The 21530-nt window shown below is 37.5% G+C and overlaps 1 protein-coding gene across 1 annotated transcript in view; it reads left to right on the forward strand.

Annotated features, from left to right (window-relative positions):
• LOC126484571 (pickpocket protein 11-like) overlaps positions 1-20431 on the forward strand; it is a 37422-nt gene extending 16991 nt beyond the window's left edge. The window contains exon 3 of the mRNA XM_050108130.1: positions 20212-20431. Within this exon, the coding sequence (XP_049964087.1) occupies positions 20212-20249 (38 nt within the window). The 3' untranslated portion in view covers positions 20250-20431. The remainder of the gene's footprint in view (positions 1-20211) is intronic.
• The last annotated feature ends 1099 nt before the right edge of the window (positions 20432-21530 follow it).

Genomic DNA, 21530 nt, shown 5'->3' on the forward strand with positions numbered 1-21530 from the left:
CACGAACTGTTCCATATGATCACATACTAATAATTTACAGTGAGCTGCGCCAGTGATTTGCCCTGTAACAAATTTTAAAAATACTTTCTTACAACTAGGATCCACTAACTCATATGTGTTATCACAATTGTTTATGAATTCGGATAATTGTTCACGATCACCATTATATTTTACTGGCACTAATTTCGTTGCTTTACTATAACTTAAAAATTCTCGATCCCTACTGTCTGAGAAGTCATTCCCTGCCTTGTTAGGTGGACTCATGTTCACTAACCTTCTGTTACTCTCACCGTCATTCTCCTGGTGTCTGCTTCTGAGTTAGGTGAGCCTCTTGCTCACTTTGTGTGTGTCGCTGTCAGCATTGGTGTCAGTAGTGGTAACGGTGGTGGTGGTGGTGGTGGTGGTGGTGGCAATGGCAGGCTCTTCGCTATGGTGAGCTTCTCGCTCATGATGGCACTGCTGCGGCTGAGGCTGCAGTGTCAGTGGTGGCAGCAGTGTTGGTGGCAGCGACAGCCCCTTTGGTGTTGAAATTCTTCCCTCAACACATTCCCAGTTGACATTAGTGATTCACTGAGCTTCCCAACGCCTATTTCAGTGCCCTTATTTGCGTAAGTACTAGATTTGGTTTGCCTATTCAGTACTTAAAACCTAACACCAAAAAGAGTTCGCCACCCCTGATGTGTCCCAAGAGGGAGTCAGAAGGACATGTTGGAGTTGCAAGGGCTTACATTGATGGATGTAATAGATGGGCAAATTTCACGTAGGCAGCTTGCAGAACTCACCCTGTAAGAATCCACAAGTTAAAGAGGGTGTTCGGGGACACAGAACTCGGTTAACAGCACAAGGAAACTCAGGTCTAATCATACTCAGATTAATAAGTTCATCGGAAGTTCACTCTTGGCAGTACTGACTTTAGCTTCTTCTATTCAATTCACAATGTAACAATAAACAGCTTCACATAACTCTGTCACCTGCATTCTATCTCATGGTTCTGAGACTATCTTCACAGTATTCTCTCAATCCCAATATGACACTAGCTGTTCTAAGTCCACAGCCTGGCGACACCTGGCTCAGTGGTAGCACCCCAGATGACTACCAATTGTGCTCCCACTTGGGTTGGGGCAAATCCCTTTTTGTAACGCTCATCAAGTTCTGCAACACTCCCTCTGATGCACAATGCCAATGAGGAGTGTACATTACCATATATGGGGAACTCATGAGGCACTTGTGTCACGTCTCGAGCTGCTATATGGGACCTCAGTCACACATTGGCTGACCAGAAGCTGTTTCCATGTGTACTTAGCCTGTGTACTAACCGTCACCAGTCTGTCACTGTATGAATACCCGATTCCGCCAACTCCTCCGAGGTCTTCCCAAGCAACCTCTCGCTTACAACTGTGAATTTAATGCTGTATTCCATCCCTTAAGAGTGGACTATGTGACAATTTGTCAAGAGAATTTGTAAACCCTTTGGAATATTGTTAGTACCACAGAGTGAAGTAGTAGTTGGTATGCCTCTGATGTGATCGGATGTGTTTCTATTTTTGGGAGGAACAATTTAATTTTCAGATTGTTTGACGTTTAAATTGTAAATTTCGGCATTATTTACTTCAGTTGGAACCGTGGGAAACCTATAATGTCCAAAATTTCACCTTCAATAATCAGCCCCAAGATGTGAAGACCTAGAGCCAACTACAAGAAAAGAAGATAAGTAAAAAAGTTTATTGTAAATCTTACTCATCTGGGAACTTATTAAACGAGTTAACCATAAATACAGTGACAATCAACAAATGATGTGAGGGAGTGGTAGATTATAAGTTGTAGCACCGTCCGGGATTCAATTGATTAATAATGAAGTTCTGTCTGTTGCAGAAGAGGGAGAGTGATTTGTGTCATTTGCTGTTCATGTTTGAGTGACTTTCTGATGACACAAAGAAAGAAGACAAAGGGCTGCCCAACAAAGTAAATTACATCAATAGTGACAATGTACTACCAACAATGATGGACAGTATCAAATGAAAGAGGACTTTACAACTACAACCAAGAGCATCACAAAAGGAAGATAAGTACAAACTATCAGTGAAATTAATTTGTTTGTGGACTTGTGAGCTTGTTAACGAAATGAATAGAGACAAGGGTAGGAGTGATGTAGAAGTGAAAGCTGTAGGACCCAACCAGGACATGTGTGAGCTGAGTGAAACCATAGTCAGCAAACAAACAGTAAAAACTAGTATTTTGCAGTTAATTTTGGCAAAACTAGAGGAAATGAAGACAGATAACAATAGCAAATTTAGTGCAGTTAATGATCAGTTAACTGGAAGAAGAACAGATAATGCAGTTAATGATCAGTTAACTGAAATAAGAATAGATAATGACAGCAAATTTACTTCACTTCAAGGACAATTAAATAATCTGAAAACTGAAAACAATAGTGAAATGGAGAGGGTACAACACCAAATAGATCAACTTAGTACTCAGGTTTCAGAGCTAAAAAATGGGTTGTCAGAGGGGTTAAAAAGTGTGCATGAAAAAGTTGATGTTTTAGAAAATAAATTTATTGTTTTGGAAAATGAGCTAGTAAGTGAATTGGCAAGACAATCGAAAAATGTTGATGATGTCAGAGTTGAACAGAAGGCTGTCGCAGAAAAAATGGAACAAAACATTACCCGTTTAAACCAAAAAATTTTGAATGCTGAAAACAATATGCAAACTAATGTAACTGTTTTAGATGATCAAAAAATTTCAGCAGTTCAGGAAAATTGCACTGACAAAAATCTGTGTTCAAGCAATGGTATTGCATGGTCCAACATTCCTACCAAAAGTTTTCCATCAGATGATGTACATCCAGTGTATTTGCTGCACCACTGTAGAGATAGTTTTGTGTTAGGCATGGGTGACAATAAAGAATTAAATTTGTTAAAAGATGTCTTGAAGGTGATGCTCTGTCATGGATAATTTTAAATTTAAGTCAGTGGGAACATATCAAAGTTTCAAAACAAATATTTAAATAAATTTTGGTCAGAGGTTGAACAAGGGAGAATTAAAGGTGAATTTCTGAATGATCCTAATTAATGGAATAGGGATGGTACTCTGAAAGAATTTTGTAAGAACGAACTTAAGAAATTAACACACCTTGATAAACCATTTGATGAAATGACATTGACTGATGCACTCAAAAGAAGATTACCAGAAAGGTTGCCGTAGGATTTAGTTCTCAGACCTGACGGTTGTCATGAACATTCTTTACAATATGTTGACAGGCTGGATAGGGCAGCAGAAAGAAGCATGTACCACAATATTCAAAATGATAGAAATCACAATGGGAATAATTACAGAAACAGAGCTAATGGTGACTTTTATAAGGGTCAAAATGTTAATAGAGACAGAAATTTTGAACAGCACAGGCCAAGAATAAAGGGGATAATCATGGGCATTTTAATAGGAGAAACAATCATAGAAGTAACTACTCAGGAAACTGCAGTTTGCCTTAATAAAGGCCAACAGTTTTGGGGCGAGGAACCACAAAAAGCACAGGACTCCCAAGTTACACTTGCAATTAGACAATAATAAGATTGTTAATGATTTGGCACATGTATCTGAAATTGAACAGAAGGAATATCAAGTTTCTCATTTATGTTTTGATCAAAAGTTTTGGGGTACTTTGTTTAATTATGGTGATGTAGGTGCTAATCTCAAACCAGAATGTGAGAGTAGTAAGAATTTTGATATAGTATGTACTAATGATTTCTACTCTTGGTCAGAAAACAGTGTTATTGATGTCTGTAAAACAGGTGATGACTGTATTGGATCTGAGCCAGGTGGCATTTTTGAAGTAGATGAGAATGAGAGCTGTGAAATAACTGAAGTTGGTAAGGCTGAGACTCATAGCGTATTGCAACTGAATATAGGTAAGGTAAATGAATTTAATAGAGATGAAACTTGTATCGCTAATTATGTTGTTGATGAAGTAATTTTGGAAGAATATGATGATGATAATGATCATGAGTATCAGGTATACGTGGAATTTAAGAATAAAGAAGTTTCAGAGTTACTTGTGAATGATGTTGACAACACAGATAAAGTAAGTGATGTATGTGATATTGTAGGTAACAGTCATGGATACCAGTCCAGTCAAAACAGTTTTTCATTAATGTCATGGAGATTAACGACCCAAACAGTAAAGGTGAGTTATCGGTGAGCTTAGAGAATGAAGGTGAAAACTTTTTGAAGTTTGTTTGGAACCAGATTGATGGTAACACAGATAAATGTGCATTCTGGAATAAGTTAGCTGTGGTTAGTCAAAATTTATATCCAAATTGGTGGAATGAAGTGAAAGAAGAACTAAGCAGAAATGTTACTACTCAGTTGAAGAATTCATAAATGACAATCTGAAAATTTGAGCAGGAAAGAGCAAGTCTTTAGGACAGTTAATTTTAGAAATTTGTTACTTTTGAAGAAAAATTATTAATTGCTTAATTAAGTAATTATTCAGTTCCATATATTGTATTACTGGTATTATAAGGAAAATTGCAAACCAGTTTTTGTGTTTTGATGAGTCTCCTGTGCATTAAGTCAATGGTTTGAAACTGTTTTACAAGGCAATAAACTTCTATTCTATTCTATTGTATATAATTTTAACAGCAATGTATTTTGTGTTCCTTCTGTAACAAGTGATGTTAGTGGTGCCATGAAATCCATTTACTGTGTTCAACCTTTACCTGACAACATGAATAACTAAAGTAATGCTATGACACCAGTAAAGTTGATAAAATCCTGCAAAGATGTAGCATTTGATGAAATTGAAAGTGATCTTTTACATGAAGCATCTGACAACAGAGAAGGTGACTCAGATTTTGGGAGTCCTTACATTAAAATTAAGATGGATCAGTGGGAAGGTAACTGTTTGATTGATACAGGTAGCCCAATTTGTGGTATATCTGAACAATTTAGAGACAAGATCATGTACAGTAAGAATTTTGTGGAAATGCCATTGTAGTGTAAGGCTGAGAGGAGCTACAGGTAAGCACAGCAAATTGATAAAATCTCAGGTACTTTTAACATTTAGTATAGAAAACAAGACCTTTGAACATGGATGCATAATGATCCCAAATCTGGAAGAAAATAGACACTATGTTTGCACATTTGTAGAACTAAATAATTGTGTTTTGTTTGTCAATAATGTAGTATGTATTATGTAAGATCATGTAATTTATAAAGTTCAGTTTCTTATATTGACTGAGTTTAAACCTATGATACACTATATTTAAAGGTTCATACAACTGTATAATTATCTTTCGTAATAGATTTCTACTTTAGAATTTGATACATATATGTCATAAGACTAAATGAGTAGATCCTTTTACAATTTTGAAATGAGACGATGCCATTAAATGTCTAGTAGTGTGTCCTCATAGCCTGTACTGTAAAAATTAGGAATAGTATCTTAGTATATCTGTGTGTATCACCTGACCAGTTCATTTTTTCATTGCATTTAGCTCTGTTTATTTAAGTTTCACATGTGAACACTTTTAATCCTATCTGATGTAAATCCTACACACTTGCTTTGGAATATAAATAGGGAGAACATGTCATGTGTGGAAGGTATTGAACAGCATATTTAGTACACTAAACAATGTTTCATGGTTTGATGTGAATACTAGACAGGAAGTTACCTATCTGTTGGAGCATGTGATGAGAAGTTGTAGTGTTTCGAGAATTTCCGTGTAAATTCTAGAACCACTCGGCCTTCTACCATCTCAAACACACAATATTTTAAATATAAGTGTGAGAGAGCCTATCTATTGTGCATCGTCTGTTTGAGTGTGCAGGTCCAAAGTGTGTTGTAAGAAGACTGTAGACATGGTGTTCAAATGGCCCCGACAAGTGTTTGCCAGTCACGCAATGGAAGTTTAATGAAAGAACACAGCAGACTCAAGGAACTTCTGTGTTATTCCGTGCTGTTTTATAACTATGACTATTTTAGTGAAAAAAAGAAGAACAGTTGAAATATTGTTAATTAATGCTCATCTTGGACTTAGAGAGGATAAGACGTGTATTCAGATTCAGGATGAGAATGGATTTGGTTTTTAAGCCAACTTTGTCTTATGTGTAAATGAACTTTGTTTCTAACCTTTGGATACGTGAGGAAACTTACTTGACAGTGTTTGTTTATGTGGAGAATGAGATTTGTAAAAGTCTGATGTTTAAGTGTACATTGTTAAGTGAAGCAAAAGAAACTGGGTATGTCTGCTTATTTTTATAAGTAGAAAGAGTCTTGAGAAATTCCTATTCCTAGCAAATATACTTCGGAGAAGAAGAGAAAAAGAGGTTGCAACAGCAAGCTAACCAGCAAGGGAAGTTGGCTGACAATCTCAAGTAAGTTGTATCATTAAAGAAGGGGGAGTTTATACACAACTTTAAGTAGTCCAAAGAGTTAGAATGTGGCGACCTGTGTGAAAGGACAGAAGAGAACAGGAACTTTGAGACGAAAACAAGATAAGAAGATATTATATGTTGCCATAACAAGGCAAGAGAACCATTACGAGAAACTGGACTAAGCCTAAAAATCAAATGGAGAAAATTTGTACAGGCAAATAAGGAAGAAGATGTAAGAAAGTCACAACGACAAAAACCGGAGAGAAGATTTCGATTTATTAGACTAAGGAGAGAGACGCTTAGAACGATTTGACCAAGAAGATCCAGTGCGGGGAGCATACAGCTCTCACACACATTGTTGGGGTGCAGATGCTGTAACCAACCTACATCCACCGCCGCTGGCACCAGCTTCTATTCACTGGTGCTGACCTGCCACTACATCTGCCCACCTACGCAGCGAGAATCCTATGCCGGGTGAGCATGAAATAAAAACTTTATTACTCTAGTAAGAAGTGTTACAAAATACTGTAGGTTGAACTTTTACTCTGTAATTGGTAGAATTGAAATTAGTATTAAATGCTCACAAGAGCTAAAGCCTATAAAAGCATGGACAGTATACAAAAAATTGGAGAGATGTCAGAACCAGGCACGGCTATGAGAATTACTAAAGAAGGGCCTGACTGGTCTGAGTTAGTAAATCTAATCAAAACTCAGAATGCTGCTCTAAGTAAGGCACTAAATGCAACTCTAAGTAAAGAACTAACTTAGTACATTCTAGTTTCAATGCTCACAATGAAATTTTAGGATTGTTAAATGCCAGAGTCGACTCACAGAGCAAAGAATTTGGAAATCTAGGTGAAGGCATGGATGCTTTAAAGATCGAATTCGACACCTTGAATAGTAAAGTGGAGGATCTGAAGTTAGACTTAAAGAAAGAATTAACCAGTTCATTGGACATTCATGTAAATCAACTGTTCATTGACTTTAGTCAGAAACAGAATGATCAATTACAAGATTTATCAAAAAAGTTAGAATTTGATACTGAGAAAAAATATAATACCTTAAAATCAGAAATCAATGAAAAATTAGGATCATTTGAAAATGGATGCAATGTTAAGTTTGATGCTGTAAAGCAGGGATTGCATACTTTAAAAGAGAGTGTTGAAAAGCAAGATAAGTTAATGCCAATAATCCAGTCACAAATTACAGGCATTAATACATGAGTAGAAAATGTAGAAAGAAGTTTTCAAGACAGGATAGCTAACTCTGATACAGTAAATATAAGTAGTGTGGAGGAACAATTTGAAGGGATTATAGATTGAAAAGTTACTGAGAGAATAGAATCCGAGAACATGTCGCCTATTGTTTCTTCCAAACTTTTAGATACACAAAATGTTATAGATGACTTGTGGAAAAAATTCAAACTTACCCAGGACAAAGTGGAAAAGCAGACAACTTCACCCAATGTTGTGTTAACTAGTGAAGTAGTTACTGATTCACAATGGGGAGTGAATTTGGGGTTATCAACACAATTCCATAAGTTTAAGCCAGATGGGGATGTACATCCAACTCATTTTTTGAAAAGATTCAAGCAAGTTTTTCCAAAGAACTGGGAGGATTCTAAAGAGATTGAATTTGCTGTGAGTTACCTTCTAGGAGAAGCCTCCAAATGAGGTGCAGTAAATATTGAGAACTTTTCCTTTTGGAAGATTTTCAAAAGAAATTTAAGAAGAAGTATTGGTCTGCAAGTGCCCAGGAAAAGTTAATATCAGATTTGTGGGACCAAAAATACTACAATAATACTTGGGGTACCATGAGGAAATATTTTGACTGGCATCTAACACAGGTGAAGTATTTAGATAAGCCGATGGAGGTAGAGGGGTTGGTTCAAATTTTGATTAGATGATTACCAATCTATGCAAGAAAAAAAATCTGGTGTAGTGACTGGAAGATGGTTGAAGAATTGTTGTCCTTTGTTGGTGCCCTAGATGCCCCAAATAAAGACCATAATGAAACTTTGAATCAAGTGGAAAATTTGACTTTCAAAAGGAATAGTGGGAATAATTTCAAAAAGCATGAAGTCAACCTAGCTAGAGTACACCAGTGCAATAGACAAAATGGTAATGACAATTATCAGAAGAAGCATCCACCTTTGAATTTATGTCCAGTAACTTCACAGGAATTTGTACCAAGTAATAACAGAGCACAAAGTGGTAACGTAGTATCTTGATTTGGTAACCAACCTATGATTACTAATAATGAGGGAAACGTGGTGTGATCTGGATCCAGGACCAGGGCCCAGGTTATAGAGATACACTGGGGGGCTGATCAATGATAAGTATGTTAATTTCATGTACAGAATACCTACAAGAAAATGGTTACTGCTAGAAGAACCAAACCTAGTTATCTACAATCCACAACCTATAATAGTAGGGACCGTGGAAAATTCAGAAGTTAACATATTTATAGACTTAGGGAGCAATGTATCACTCATATCTAGCACATTCCGTAATTTATTACAGACTGAACAGCACTTACTGCCATTGCCAGTAACTGGAGTTTACATAGTCGGTATAACAGGAACAAAAAGTAAGTTGTGAAACATGAAACCCAAGTGAACTGCAGTGTTGGAAATATTTTATTTCATCAAACACTTTTAACAGTAGGAAATATTAATAGTGATGTATTATTTGGTTTAGATTGGTTATTAGAATTTAAAGTCATCTTAAATTTTGAGGAAAATCTTCTTTGTTTTGGTAAAAGGAATGGTAGATGCTGGATACCATTTTTGAAAGACAGCTACATTGGAAAACAAACAACGGAATGTCAGTGTCTGCGATTAACAGCTACAGCACAATTGTCACCAGAGATCAATAATGTACGTCCAGGAACACAGTGAACTGACATACAAGCCAAAGTTAATGAGTCACTAATATTAACAGAACAACAAAAGCAAGATTTATAAAAAATTTATTGGAGTATGAACTAGTGTTCTCCAATTGTCCCAGTAACAACAGCGACTATATTTTTAAATTCATTCTTCTGTAAGCCATATTCAATACCAGTAAGTTTGAAAGAAGCAGTGAGGGAGGAAATCAACAAAATGATTGATAACAATATAATAGAACTTAGCTCCAGCACCATGAATAACCCTTTGGTCATGGTGAAAAAAGCTATAGGTGGGGTACGATTAGTGTTATATGTGCGGACATCAAATAAGCATATAGAGACAGAAAGAGAGAGACTAGTTAACATCGATGAATTGTTATCCAAATTTGAGAAAGCAAGGTTTTTTTGCACGATGGACCTGACCACAGGATATTGGCAAATTAGGTTACATCCAGAGTCAAAAAAGTATACAGCATTTTTGTTTTATGGTAAATCATATCATTGTTGTTCAGACTTAATATTTCTGTGTCAGTATTTACACGGGTGCTGGATGAAGCATTATGCAGAGATTTATTGAAGGATTTAATACTATATGTAGATGATATCCTAATAATATCAGCTTCCTGGGAAAAACATTGTCTAGCCTTGAGTAGGACCCTGAAGAAATTTAAAGAGAAAGGTATTACAGTGAAATTGTCTATTTTGTGTGCCAAGCACTTGAGGTTTTAGGGAATTAGACTGGACCTGGAATGCATCAAAGGCATTAAAGAATGTCGACACCCTAGAAATGTAAGACAGTTGAAGGGATTTATAGGAATGGCTGGATACTATCAACAGTACATACAAGGGCAACAGCTAGATGACCCAAGATTTTTACGTTTATTAAGAAAGGGAGTACTGCGGGTTTGGGATCAAGAGGCAAATGAAGCGTTTGAAAACATCAAAGGAGCACTTGTTGAATCACCCATTTTACACCATCCAGTTATGGGCAAACCATTTAAATTGCCAACAGATGCATCTGTTTATGGTATTGCTGCAGAACTATTCCAAGGAGGGCGGGATCTAAATAATGTAGAACACCAAACCATAGCTTTTGCTAGCCATAGTCTAAATAAACATGAATTAAACTATACGGCTACTGAAAAAGAACTGTTAGCAATTGTATGGAGTATCCAAAAATTTCAGACACCAATATGGGGTTCAGAAATCCATATTTATACAGATCATCAAACCCTGTCTTTTTTAATAAGTAGGCAATTGTTACACATTAGATTAATGCGATGGATGCTTTTCCTACAGGTATATGATATTAGGATACAATATGTAAAAGGTTCTGAGAGTATTGTACTGGATGCTTTCTCTAGGTTACCAACAGGAATGGAAGAATTAAAACATATGGAAGGACCCAGCATTATTTTTGCAATTAATTTTATGTCGGTAGAATATCCAAACATCAGGGTACAAGAGATGGCTCAAAGAATAACAGAAAATATCCATCATGATCCCTATTTTACAGAAATGTTTTCTATGTGTATCCAGAATTCCTTACCTCCTAATCAAGTAGGAAAATGGAAATTTATGGGTCATTATTTGTTTTGGAGAGACAGTGTAACATCACAATGTTGGCACTTATGCATTCCAAAGGTAATGGAAAATGCACTTGTGTGGTATGTTCTTACAGGATATGGACACTTCGGAATAAAAAAAAATGTATAGCCCATATGAATAAGTTTTATTATTTTAAGAAGCTAGGGCATAAAGTAGCATCTCTGATAAGAACTTGTGAAATTTTCCAGAAAGTGAAAGAGAATAATACTCATATGAAGTACAAAATGTATCTGATTATGCCTAAGTCATTGCGCAATCTCACAGCAGCAGATTTTTTTGGACCAGTTCCGAAATGAAAGGAAGAAGTGTCATACATTTTGGTCATCACAGAGTGTTGGTCAAAATATGTTAAACTATATCCAATCAAAAGAGCCAGTATGCAGACAGTTATACATTGTTTACAACAATACTTTCTGAAAGTAGGTAAACCAAAACGGTTTCTTACGGGTAATGGCCCCCAATTTGTGAGTAATGAATTTAAAGAGTTTCTAGTGTGGGAAGGTACACTCCTGGAAATTGAAATAAGAACACCGTGAATTCATTGTCCCAGGAAGGGGAAACTTTATTGACACATTCCTGGGGTCAGATACATCACATGATCACACTGACAGAACCACAGGCACATAGACACAGGCAACAGAGCATGCACAATGTCAGCACTAGTACAGTGTATATCCACCTTTCGCAGCAATGCAGGCTGCTATTCTCCCATGGAGACGATTGTAGAGATGCTGGATGTAGTCCTGTGGAACGGCTTGCCATGCCATTTCCACCTGGCGCCTCAGTTGGACCAGCGTTCGTGCTGGACGTGCAGACCGCGTGAGACGACGCTTCATCCAGTCCCAAACATGCTCAATGGGGGACAGATCCGGAGATCTTGCTGGCCGGGGTAGTTGACTTACACCTTCTAGAGCACGTTGGGTGGCACGGGATACATGCGGACGTGCATTGTCCTGTTGGAACAGCAAGTTCCCTTGCCGGTCTAGGAATGGTAGAACGATGGGTTCGATGACGGTTTGGATGTACCGTGCACTATTCAGTGTCCCCTCGACGATCACCAGTGGTGTACGGCCAGTGTAGGAGATCGCTCCCCACACCATGATGCCGGGTGTTGGCCCTGTGTGCCTCGGTCGTATGCAGTCCTGATTGTGGCGCTCACCTGCACGGCGCCAAACACGCATACGACCATCATTGGCACCAAGGCAGAAGCGACTCTCATCGCTGAAGACGACACGTCTCCATTCGTCCCTCCATTCACGCCTGTCGCGACACCACTGGAGGCGGGCTGCACGATGTTGGGGCGTGAGCGGAAGACGGCCTAACGGTGTGCGGGACCGTAGCCCAGCTTCATGGAGACGGTTGCGAATGGTCCTCGCCGATACCCCAGGAGCAACAGTGTCCCTAATTTGCTGGGAAGTGGCGGTGCGGTCCCCTACGGCACTGCGTAGGATCCTACGGTCTTGGCGTGCATCCGTGCGTCGCTGCGGTCCGGTCCCAGGTCGACGGGCACGTGCACCTTCCGCCGACCACTGGCGACAACATCGATGTACTGTGGAGACCTCACGCCCCACGTGTTGAGCAATTCGGCGGTACGTCCACCCGGCCTCCCGCATGCCCACTATACGCCCTCGCTCAAAGTCCGTCAACTGCACATACGGTTCACGTCCACGCTGTCGCGGCATGCTACCAGTGTTAAAGACTGCGATGGAGCTCCGTATGCCACGGCAAACTGGCTGACACTGACGGCGGCGGTGCACAAATGCTGCGCAGCTAGCGCCATTCGACGGCCAACACCGCGGTTCCTGGTGTGTCCGCTGTGCCGTGCGTGTGATCATTGCTTGTACAGCCCTCTCGCAGTGTCCGGAGCAACTATGGTGGGTCTGACACACCGGTGTCAATGTGTTCTTTTTTCCATTTCCAGGAGTGTATTTGTCAAGGGCTAATATCCAACTATAACCCATCCTCGAATCAGTGTGAATGAGTAATGAAGGAAATTGGAAAACTATGCCGTACCTACTGCCATGAAAAACATACTTTATGGGCAATGAAACTTAAAGTTTTTGAACTTATTCTAAATGAATTACCACATTTGTTGACAGGGTTGACACTTTTAGAAGTAGTAGGCAAACCTTTTGTAGGAGAACCTCTAATTAAATGTTTAATTGGCCTGAACAACCTGCTGTCAATTATGAACTGAATCAGGAAATAGTTTCTAAGAATTTAGTTGAAAAAGCACAACAAAGAGTGAGTAAACATAATGAAAAAGTTATTGAACCTAAATATAAGGTTAATGACCTAATTCTTGTAAAATAACATCATCAAAGCTCTGCCCTGAAGAAAGAGACACATAAGTTTTTCCAAAAAAATGAAGGATATTACCAAGTGCAAGCAGTAATCCATCCCAAGACATTATTTTTTAGTGCATACTACAACTGGATCAGAAAAGGGAAATTACAATGTAAAGGACGTAAAGTTGTATATCCCCCAGGGATGTTAACATTCTGAGTTAACGGGCACAGTGAAGACCGTCAGTTCCCAAGTTGTTTTCGGTGTTTCTTCTGTAATAATTTTCCAGAACTGAATTCCCTCAAATTCTTAAACTGTTCTATTATCCCCCACTTAGAGGTACTGGAAAAAACCATACCAGTGAGAATCTGTGATCACATCATCCAAAATTGCTCCAGGTGAGAGATTTCCTTGTTCCAGCCAGTTAGACTACTAACGATCTCTAGCTCCCTATATAATCTCTTGTGGAGCTAAAGAAGCACCTGCATAAGTGCTTCTGGTACTACTCTTTGTATCCTGCAAGAGCACACATGAGGTAGGAATTTGCACAATGCATTTGCACCTACCTGTCCTTAATTCGGACTTGTCCTGACTTTGCTCAGCTGCAGCATGAGGCAGAAATTAGCTCACATGTTGTCTCTGATCTCCGGCATTTGGCACAGCTTGGGACAAGACATATTAGGTGCACCTGGTCAGCTCTTATCTCCCTTGGTTTTGACCGGCTCAGTCTGCACGTATAGTTAGGTCATATTTTTGCTTGGAATGATCTTAGTATATAATTTCTTCACCAGTTTCCTTGAAAACCTGTGTGTAGAGGTCTGGATGAAACCAATGTCATCAATTTTGTATATCATGATGATGTGAGGTGACATTACGATGACCTCAACAATGGTTTTTGTGAAGGCTGCCTGGTGATCCCTTTCTTTGTCAAATAATTTCTGAAGTCATGGGAATACTATTCTCATACTGACTGTAATATAGTCAAGCCAGCTGTTGCCCTTTTGCTCTACGCAAGGTTTTTGTCCTTGCTGAGCTGACCTTAGGACACCTGCATTATTCTTTGACAGATGAACCACCATAATCGAGCCAGAGATCCAGTTTATATTTCTTGAAGCATACTTTTCTTAGTGGAAATATTAAGTTAGCAGAACATATAATATTAGTGATTAATTAAACAACTGTGATAACATAGTATATAGATTTTTTACTTTATATAAAATATTTTATACCTTTTATGAGGTCTGATGTAGAAGGGAGGGTTTGTATCAGTTTTGAAAGGGGTGAATTTTGTGGATAAAATCATGGTTTATGAAAACACAGAAATCATGACTAACACAAAACACACACCACACCTTTCCGATGACCCTCACAAACAAGTGTGTCTGATTCTTCATCACTTGCCATTTCCAAAGGGTTGCTAAGATTTGCTTTGGGGACCTCAAGGGTGAAGGTGGGAATGTCCGTTCTGTAGGAGATGATTTCACACCAAACCTCCTCTGGCATCTCACTCAAGTACCTGCGAGGTAGGGACCCTGGGGAAGGGGGGTGGGAGGGGTTTCCTGTCTTCTTCAATCTTAGCAACCATTTCTATTTATTTCCTTTCTTACTTCTCATCTGAGGACCTATCTATTTTTTCCCTCTTCCCATATTCATCTACTTCTATTGCAGAAGTCCTTCCTCGTTTCCGTGGTTTCCAATAACCTACATCTTATCTTTGATAAGAAAGCTGAAGAATCAGACTACATGAACACACATCTACATACACACAAAAAGAGACAGATACATAAACAATGAGGTAACAGATTAGAAAGATGTGAGAACCACCAAGTGTTGCAGGGGGAAAGATACGTGTACATTGGGAAATACGCACACATCGTTTTTTATTATGGTGGTTCTACATCACCTATTTATATAAAAACTGTCCTATGACAATTATATACCACATATATACACAAAAAAAGAAGAAAAAAACCTGTGACGATTTCACATCAAGAGAGTATACATAAGGAGGAGGCATGAGTAATGAAAGAGAACACAAGCAAGATTGAAGTACTCATGATGTTTATTTAAGAAAAGTCAGTGTAGCAAATACTATGACAGATTGAGGAGTTGTAGGATAGTGAGACTCAAATAGCCTAAGTAAGCATATTATCTACTGAATAGTGTATACAGGCATGGTTTCTACTGGAAGTACAGAAGTTGATAAGTAGAGGAGGACTCTAGGGATTAGATGAAGTATTAAGAAGTAGGTGCGAAGTGTAGAATAGATGTTTTACCTTTACAAGAAAATATTTCATTATAGTATACATAGGAATATATACTGGGGGGTAATGAACCATGAGGCCTACTCAGAGAGAATAAGAGGGTGTAACCAGCATTTACTGAATATACAGGGCAGGCGGACCTACATGGAAATAGGACGACCTGTAGCCTAATGTATAGGGATGTTGTATAAAGGGGCATACCTACCATAATAGGGAGAGGAACTGCACTCATATGGTCAACCCACAGGCAAGGTATAGATACTGATCCTAGGAGAAAAGGACAGTATCATGACAGAAATCACACATTTCATAGGGATTATTCTGGTAAGTTTGAATTCTATACACAACAAGGATTATTATGTGCTATGTAAGTTTACAAGCATCAAAAGGAACACTTTCATGTTTCCCAGAGTTCCTCCAAACTACATAAAATATTAGAAGTAATACACACTTACAAAACGTAGTATTAAAGATGAAAACAGAAACTAGATTACTTGAGTATCACAAACAACTGAAGTTTATGATTGAAAATAAAAATAAAGTCTCATGTTTCCTAAATACTAGTCAGGATTACTGGATCACTAATGAATACTCAGGTCTTGATATCAAAGAATCGCTCAGCTAAAAAGTATTTCTTTTTTTGTGTGTGTGTGAAAAAGGTACATGTAAACCTATGTAATAAATGCATACAGTAAAAATGTGAATTGTTATTATGTGTGATATTAACGTACATGATGAATATGTATAAAATATCATGTGTTCGATCTGAGGAGGGTGATATGTACTGTTTTGAGAATTTCCGCATAAATTCTAGAACCACTCAGCCTTCTACCATCTCGAACACATGATATTTTAAACATAAGTGTGAGAGAGCCTATCTACTGTGAGTCGACTGTCTCTGTGTGCAGGTCCGAAGTGTGTAGTAAGAAGACTGTAGACACGACAGTCAAACGGCACCGACAAGTGTTTGCTGGTGTCGCCATGGAAGTTTAATGAAAGAACACAGCAGACTCAAGGAACTTCTGTGTTATTCCATGCTGCTCTTTAACTTTGACTATTGTAGTAGAAAAAAAAGAAGAACAGTTGAAATATTGTTAATTAATGCTCATCTTGGACTTGGAGAGGATAAGACAAGTATTCAGAATGGATTTGGTTTTTGAGCCAACTTTCTCTTATGTGTAAATGGACTTTGTTTCTAACCTTTGGATACATGAGGATACTTACTTGACAGTGTTTTTTTATGTGGAAAATGAGATTTGTAAAAGTTTGATGTTTAAATATACATCATTAAGTGAAGCAAAAGAAACTGCGTATGTCTGCTTATTTTTATAAGTATAAAGAGTCTTGGGAAATTCCTGTTCCTAGCAAATATACTTTGGAGAAGAAGAGAAAAGGAGGTTGCAGCAGCAAGCTAAGCAGCAAGGAATGTCGGCTGACAATCTCAATTAAGTCATATCATTAAAGAAGTGGGAGTTTACACACATACTTCACCACTTTAAGTAGTCCAAAGTGTTAGAAAGTCTAGGGAAGAAACTGACAGATGTGGGTGGATCTACTCCCCACACTGCTGTTTGACTGTACCCTGGTGGACCAGTCGACTTACAAGAGATCGTAGGTGCTGGGTAATGCACTCAAGCATCTGTCAATTACATCAGTGTCGTGAGTGAGGTTTGCAAATTATTAGTCAGGAAATCATCATATATGAAGAATTCATGGAACTATTTGCTTAGAAAAAATAATTATTGCTATGGACAGTGTTAATCCATATAAATGTATTTTTTTCAGATAAGGAGATTGACTTCCCTTTACATTATATAACTTTAAATCAGTATGTACTCTTTTTTTATATATATAAATTGTAAATGAATCTTCTAGGCCTCTATGTATGTAGGTTAGTTTGTATGAACAATCAGCAAATAGTGTGGAAGACAGTTTGTAGTATAGACAGTATAACAAGATGTATACATGTTTGATTTCATACACTCATTTTGGTCCTCAAGTTACTCGATTATGTCATCATTCAATGCTTATTATGACTCTGTTTTCCTATATTTATCCTGAGTACTGCAATATTGTATCTCATTGGAACTTGAGTTGTGGGCAAACTCATGCTTAACTCTGCTTTGGGTACCCCTGATTAGCATGACTCTGTGTGTGTGTGTGTGTGTGTGTGTGTGTGTGTGTGTACTCAAGGAGAGCATGAAAATGTTGACTGAGGCTAGATGCTACCTATTATTACACTTTACATATGACTGAACTTATTGATATGATTATGACCTTTATTCATTTTGTTGTGCCAAAACATTTTTGCTGGTCTGTACCCATAGTGGCTTGGTTTCATGGATCAGTCCCACATCGTAAGCTTAGACCCTACTATTTTTTCATTATTTTGTCCTTTCATGAGTCAACACATCCTTAAATACTCTGGTTTATTTGGCTGATTGATTTTGTACTATATTCCTACTCACGGCTGAGTGAAATCCTCTGGTCTGTACCCGTCGGACGTTTGTCAGTTTTTCGAGTTGGCTCACTCGTCGTACACTTAGGCTCTGAATTTTTTATCTTCTCTTTTGAAGATTTTGAAGGTGTGATTGTAAGGATGTAAACTTAAAATTTGTAATTCAAGTAATTTACCTTGTCTCTGTATTTATTTCTATAGTTTAGTGTTGCAATTTTGTAGTTTTGACTTTGTATCAATTGTCTTGTGACAGAATCTTCCACAGTTCCGAAAATCTGAATGCTGTGTCCTGATAGATGTATAAATTATGACTTGTATAGCAGATAATTTTCTTGTCTTTTCTGTAATATGTTATGTATCAGATATTTCTGTACATCTGTATTCCATCTTTTGGCATAATTTTGTACACCGTTTGGTAGATATTGTAAACACATTGTTTCCAAATTTTGTGAGGGGCATATTGTAAAGGGACACCCTCATCTAGCATTACCTTTCCTGAAATAAAGTAACTGAAAGTATGTTTTTGAATTTTCAGTAGGTTGATAATATCTCAGCTGTTTTTCTAAAAGAATTTCATATGATTATTTACATGATGTGTTATAATTCAAGCTAAAATCTGTAAAAATAAATTACTTAATTTTCGTTGTTACAATCAATATGTACTAGTTCTGAATGTACAGTTGAAATTATTTTCTTCTAGAAACATTTAAAATTACAAAATATTTGGCACACTTAAAATTTCTATTATTATTTACGTAATTTGACACTATTTATTATGTTAATTTTTGGAGTCATTTATGAAATGATAACATACAGTAATATAAAGTCATTTGTCAAGAAAATCTGTAAATCCTTTGGAATATTGTTAGTATCGCAGAGTGAAGTAGTAGAGTAGTACAGTAGTAGTGGGCATGCCTCTGATGTGATCTGACGTTTTTTTATTTTTGGGAAGAACAATGCAATTTTCCGCTATGTTGACGTGGAAATTGTAACTACAGTGTGTTATAGAAAATTGTGAGAGAATAAAATTTTGAGTAAAACAAAAAATACAGCACAGGCTCACTTCAGCATTATTTAAGTCAGTTGGAACCATGAGAACCTATAGTGCCAAAAATTTTGGCTTCAAGAATCAGCCCCTAGATGTGATGAACTGGAAAAGAAAAAAAGATAAGTAAAAAGTTTATTGTAAATCTTATTCCTCTAGAAACTTATTAAAAGAGTTAATCCTAAAGGCAGTGCCACTCAATCAACAAATGACGTGAGGCAGGGGTAGATTACAAGCAGTACTCAAGAATAGGTCACACCAGTGTACTATACGCAGTCTCCTTCACAGGTGAACCACTCTTTCCTAAAATTCTCCCAATGAACCAAAGCTGACCACTCACCTTCCCTACCACAGTTCTCAAATGCTGATTCCATTTCATATCGTTTTGCAAATTATATCAAGATATTTAAATGACTTGACTGTGTCAAGCAGGACACTAGTAGTACTGTAACGGAACACTACAGGTTCTTCCTACTCATCCACATTAAATAACATTTTCCCACATTTAGAACTAGCTGCCATTCATCTAACCAACTAGAAATTTTGTCTAAGTCATCTTGTATCTTCCTACAATCACTCAACTTTGACATCTTACTATACACCACAGCATCATCAAAAAACAACTACACACTGCTGTCCACCCTGTCTGCAAAATCATTTATGAATGTAGAGAAAAATAGCTGTCCTATCACACTTGCCTGGAGGACTCCTGATGATATCCTTGTCTCTGTTGAATATTCGACATTGAGGACAACATACTAAGTTCTATTACTTTGAGCCACTCACATATCAGTCAACTTATTCCACACATTCATACCTTCATTAACAGCCTGCAGTGGGGTACTGTGTCACATCACAAGCATCACATTAGAATTTGCAAACTTTTGTGGAGATACTGTAGAAGCTGAGGACAGGTCAAAATGGCAATATGTTTGGCTTGGATGCAGTGTTGCAAATGGAATGAGAAGAAACCCTAATAAGTTGTACGATTGGAAGTATCCTTTCCAATCCACTTCATAATAATTTGTGGGAGATGGTGTAGGTTTAGCTTTATAAGATTTGTTTCCCTCTTGACAGATATAAGCTGAATCATTTTACAAATTTTCTGTGGATAATGCTATTGTAATTTACTGAAAGTAACATTGTGTTTTACTCAGTAAAGTGTCTTTGACAGTTTTCAGAACATACCAGCAGCCTATGATTTATTTTTGCAGTTCCAACATTGCGTTGACAGAAGATTCAGCAACTCTACTCAGTCATACTGATTCTTTATTTTTCTGTTTCAGTTGTGGTGATAGCTTCAGTTAATGGCAACTTGCTTTGAATGTTTGTGTTCATTATCAAACCATTATATGAGCGAGCATTTGAACATTCTGAGCTGTTCACAACTGTTCAACTTTGAACATTCTGTGTCTGTAATTTAAATGCCAACCTATAAATTAAGCTATTACTCATTGTCTAGTGAATTGAGTAGTACTTTCTCATAATAAGAATAAATAAACTTAACAGTAACAGAATTCTTTAGAAAAGCAAATGAAATCTTGATATTGTGTTGACTGTTATCAAAAGATGAAACTGCTTCAATACCTGTGATTTCCTTAAATTTTTGAGAATGCAAGCAAAAGTGGAATTGGACAGAACTGTTATGGTATTTCTTTATTCCTTTCCTCTATTCAGTGGCTTAACTTCCACATATTTCTATGAAACATTAAATTTGTAACTGATAAATGATTAGCTATACAAATAAGTTAATAAACTCAGAATACTCATCATTTAACTTTGCTGATATTTTTATTATAGTCAAAATAATTTTCCAGTTTTAAAGATTTTATAATACTTTTTTGTCATATTTGAAAGCCCTGTTCACAATACTGAAATTATTTGTAAAGGTTACTTTTATATGTTTTTGAGCAGCATTTACTGAGCATGAGAACCTCATCTTATCAGACCAATAAAATGTGCTTATTACAAGGTGTGTCCATAAAATAAGGTCTCCAAGGTACTGGTGCCATGAGGAACACTTTTACAAGAGATCTGACAACACTGGCATACAGCTTGGCTCTCCCTCCCCCACCCCCATCCCTTCCCTTTAAATTCCCACCAAGCTAAGCCAGCTGCAATGCTCAATCTTGCCTGAGCAGCCATTCACAATGAGCTATATCACCCTTCTCCTACCATGTATGAGTTGCAGGCACTGGTCTGTTTTTTGAGTGCTAAAGGCACTACCTCTATTGACATTTATCATCAGTTATGCAAAGTCTATGGGACACAATGTATGGATGTCATAAATGTGCAAAAGTGGATCAGAGAGTTGAAGGACATATATACAGGGTGGAGAAAAATTGTCACAAAATTTTAACCCTGGATAGCTGATGCCAGTAGAAACCAAAATTACTAATGTTGTGTAGGTTGACAATGCACCATCTTTTAAACTACAGAAACTTGGTGAAACGCGCTCATATTAGCCATGGGGTTGTCCTGTTGCCGGATGCTCTGGACAATGCATGACCGCAAATGCTTTGCCTGCTGGAGATCGTGATGGCACAGAACCCGTGAAGCCATGGACCCAGATTGTCAACAAGACACTGTGCAAGGTGGTGCAATA

Source organism: Schistocerca serialis, chromosome 6, assembly GCF_023864345.2.
Source record: "Schistocerca serialis cubense isolate TAMUIC-IGC-003099 chromosome 6, iqSchSeri2.2, whole genome shotgun sequence".
NCBI classification, from domain to species: domain Eukaryota; kingdom Metazoa; phylum Arthropoda; class Insecta; order Orthoptera; family Acrididae; genus Schistocerca; species Schistocerca serialis.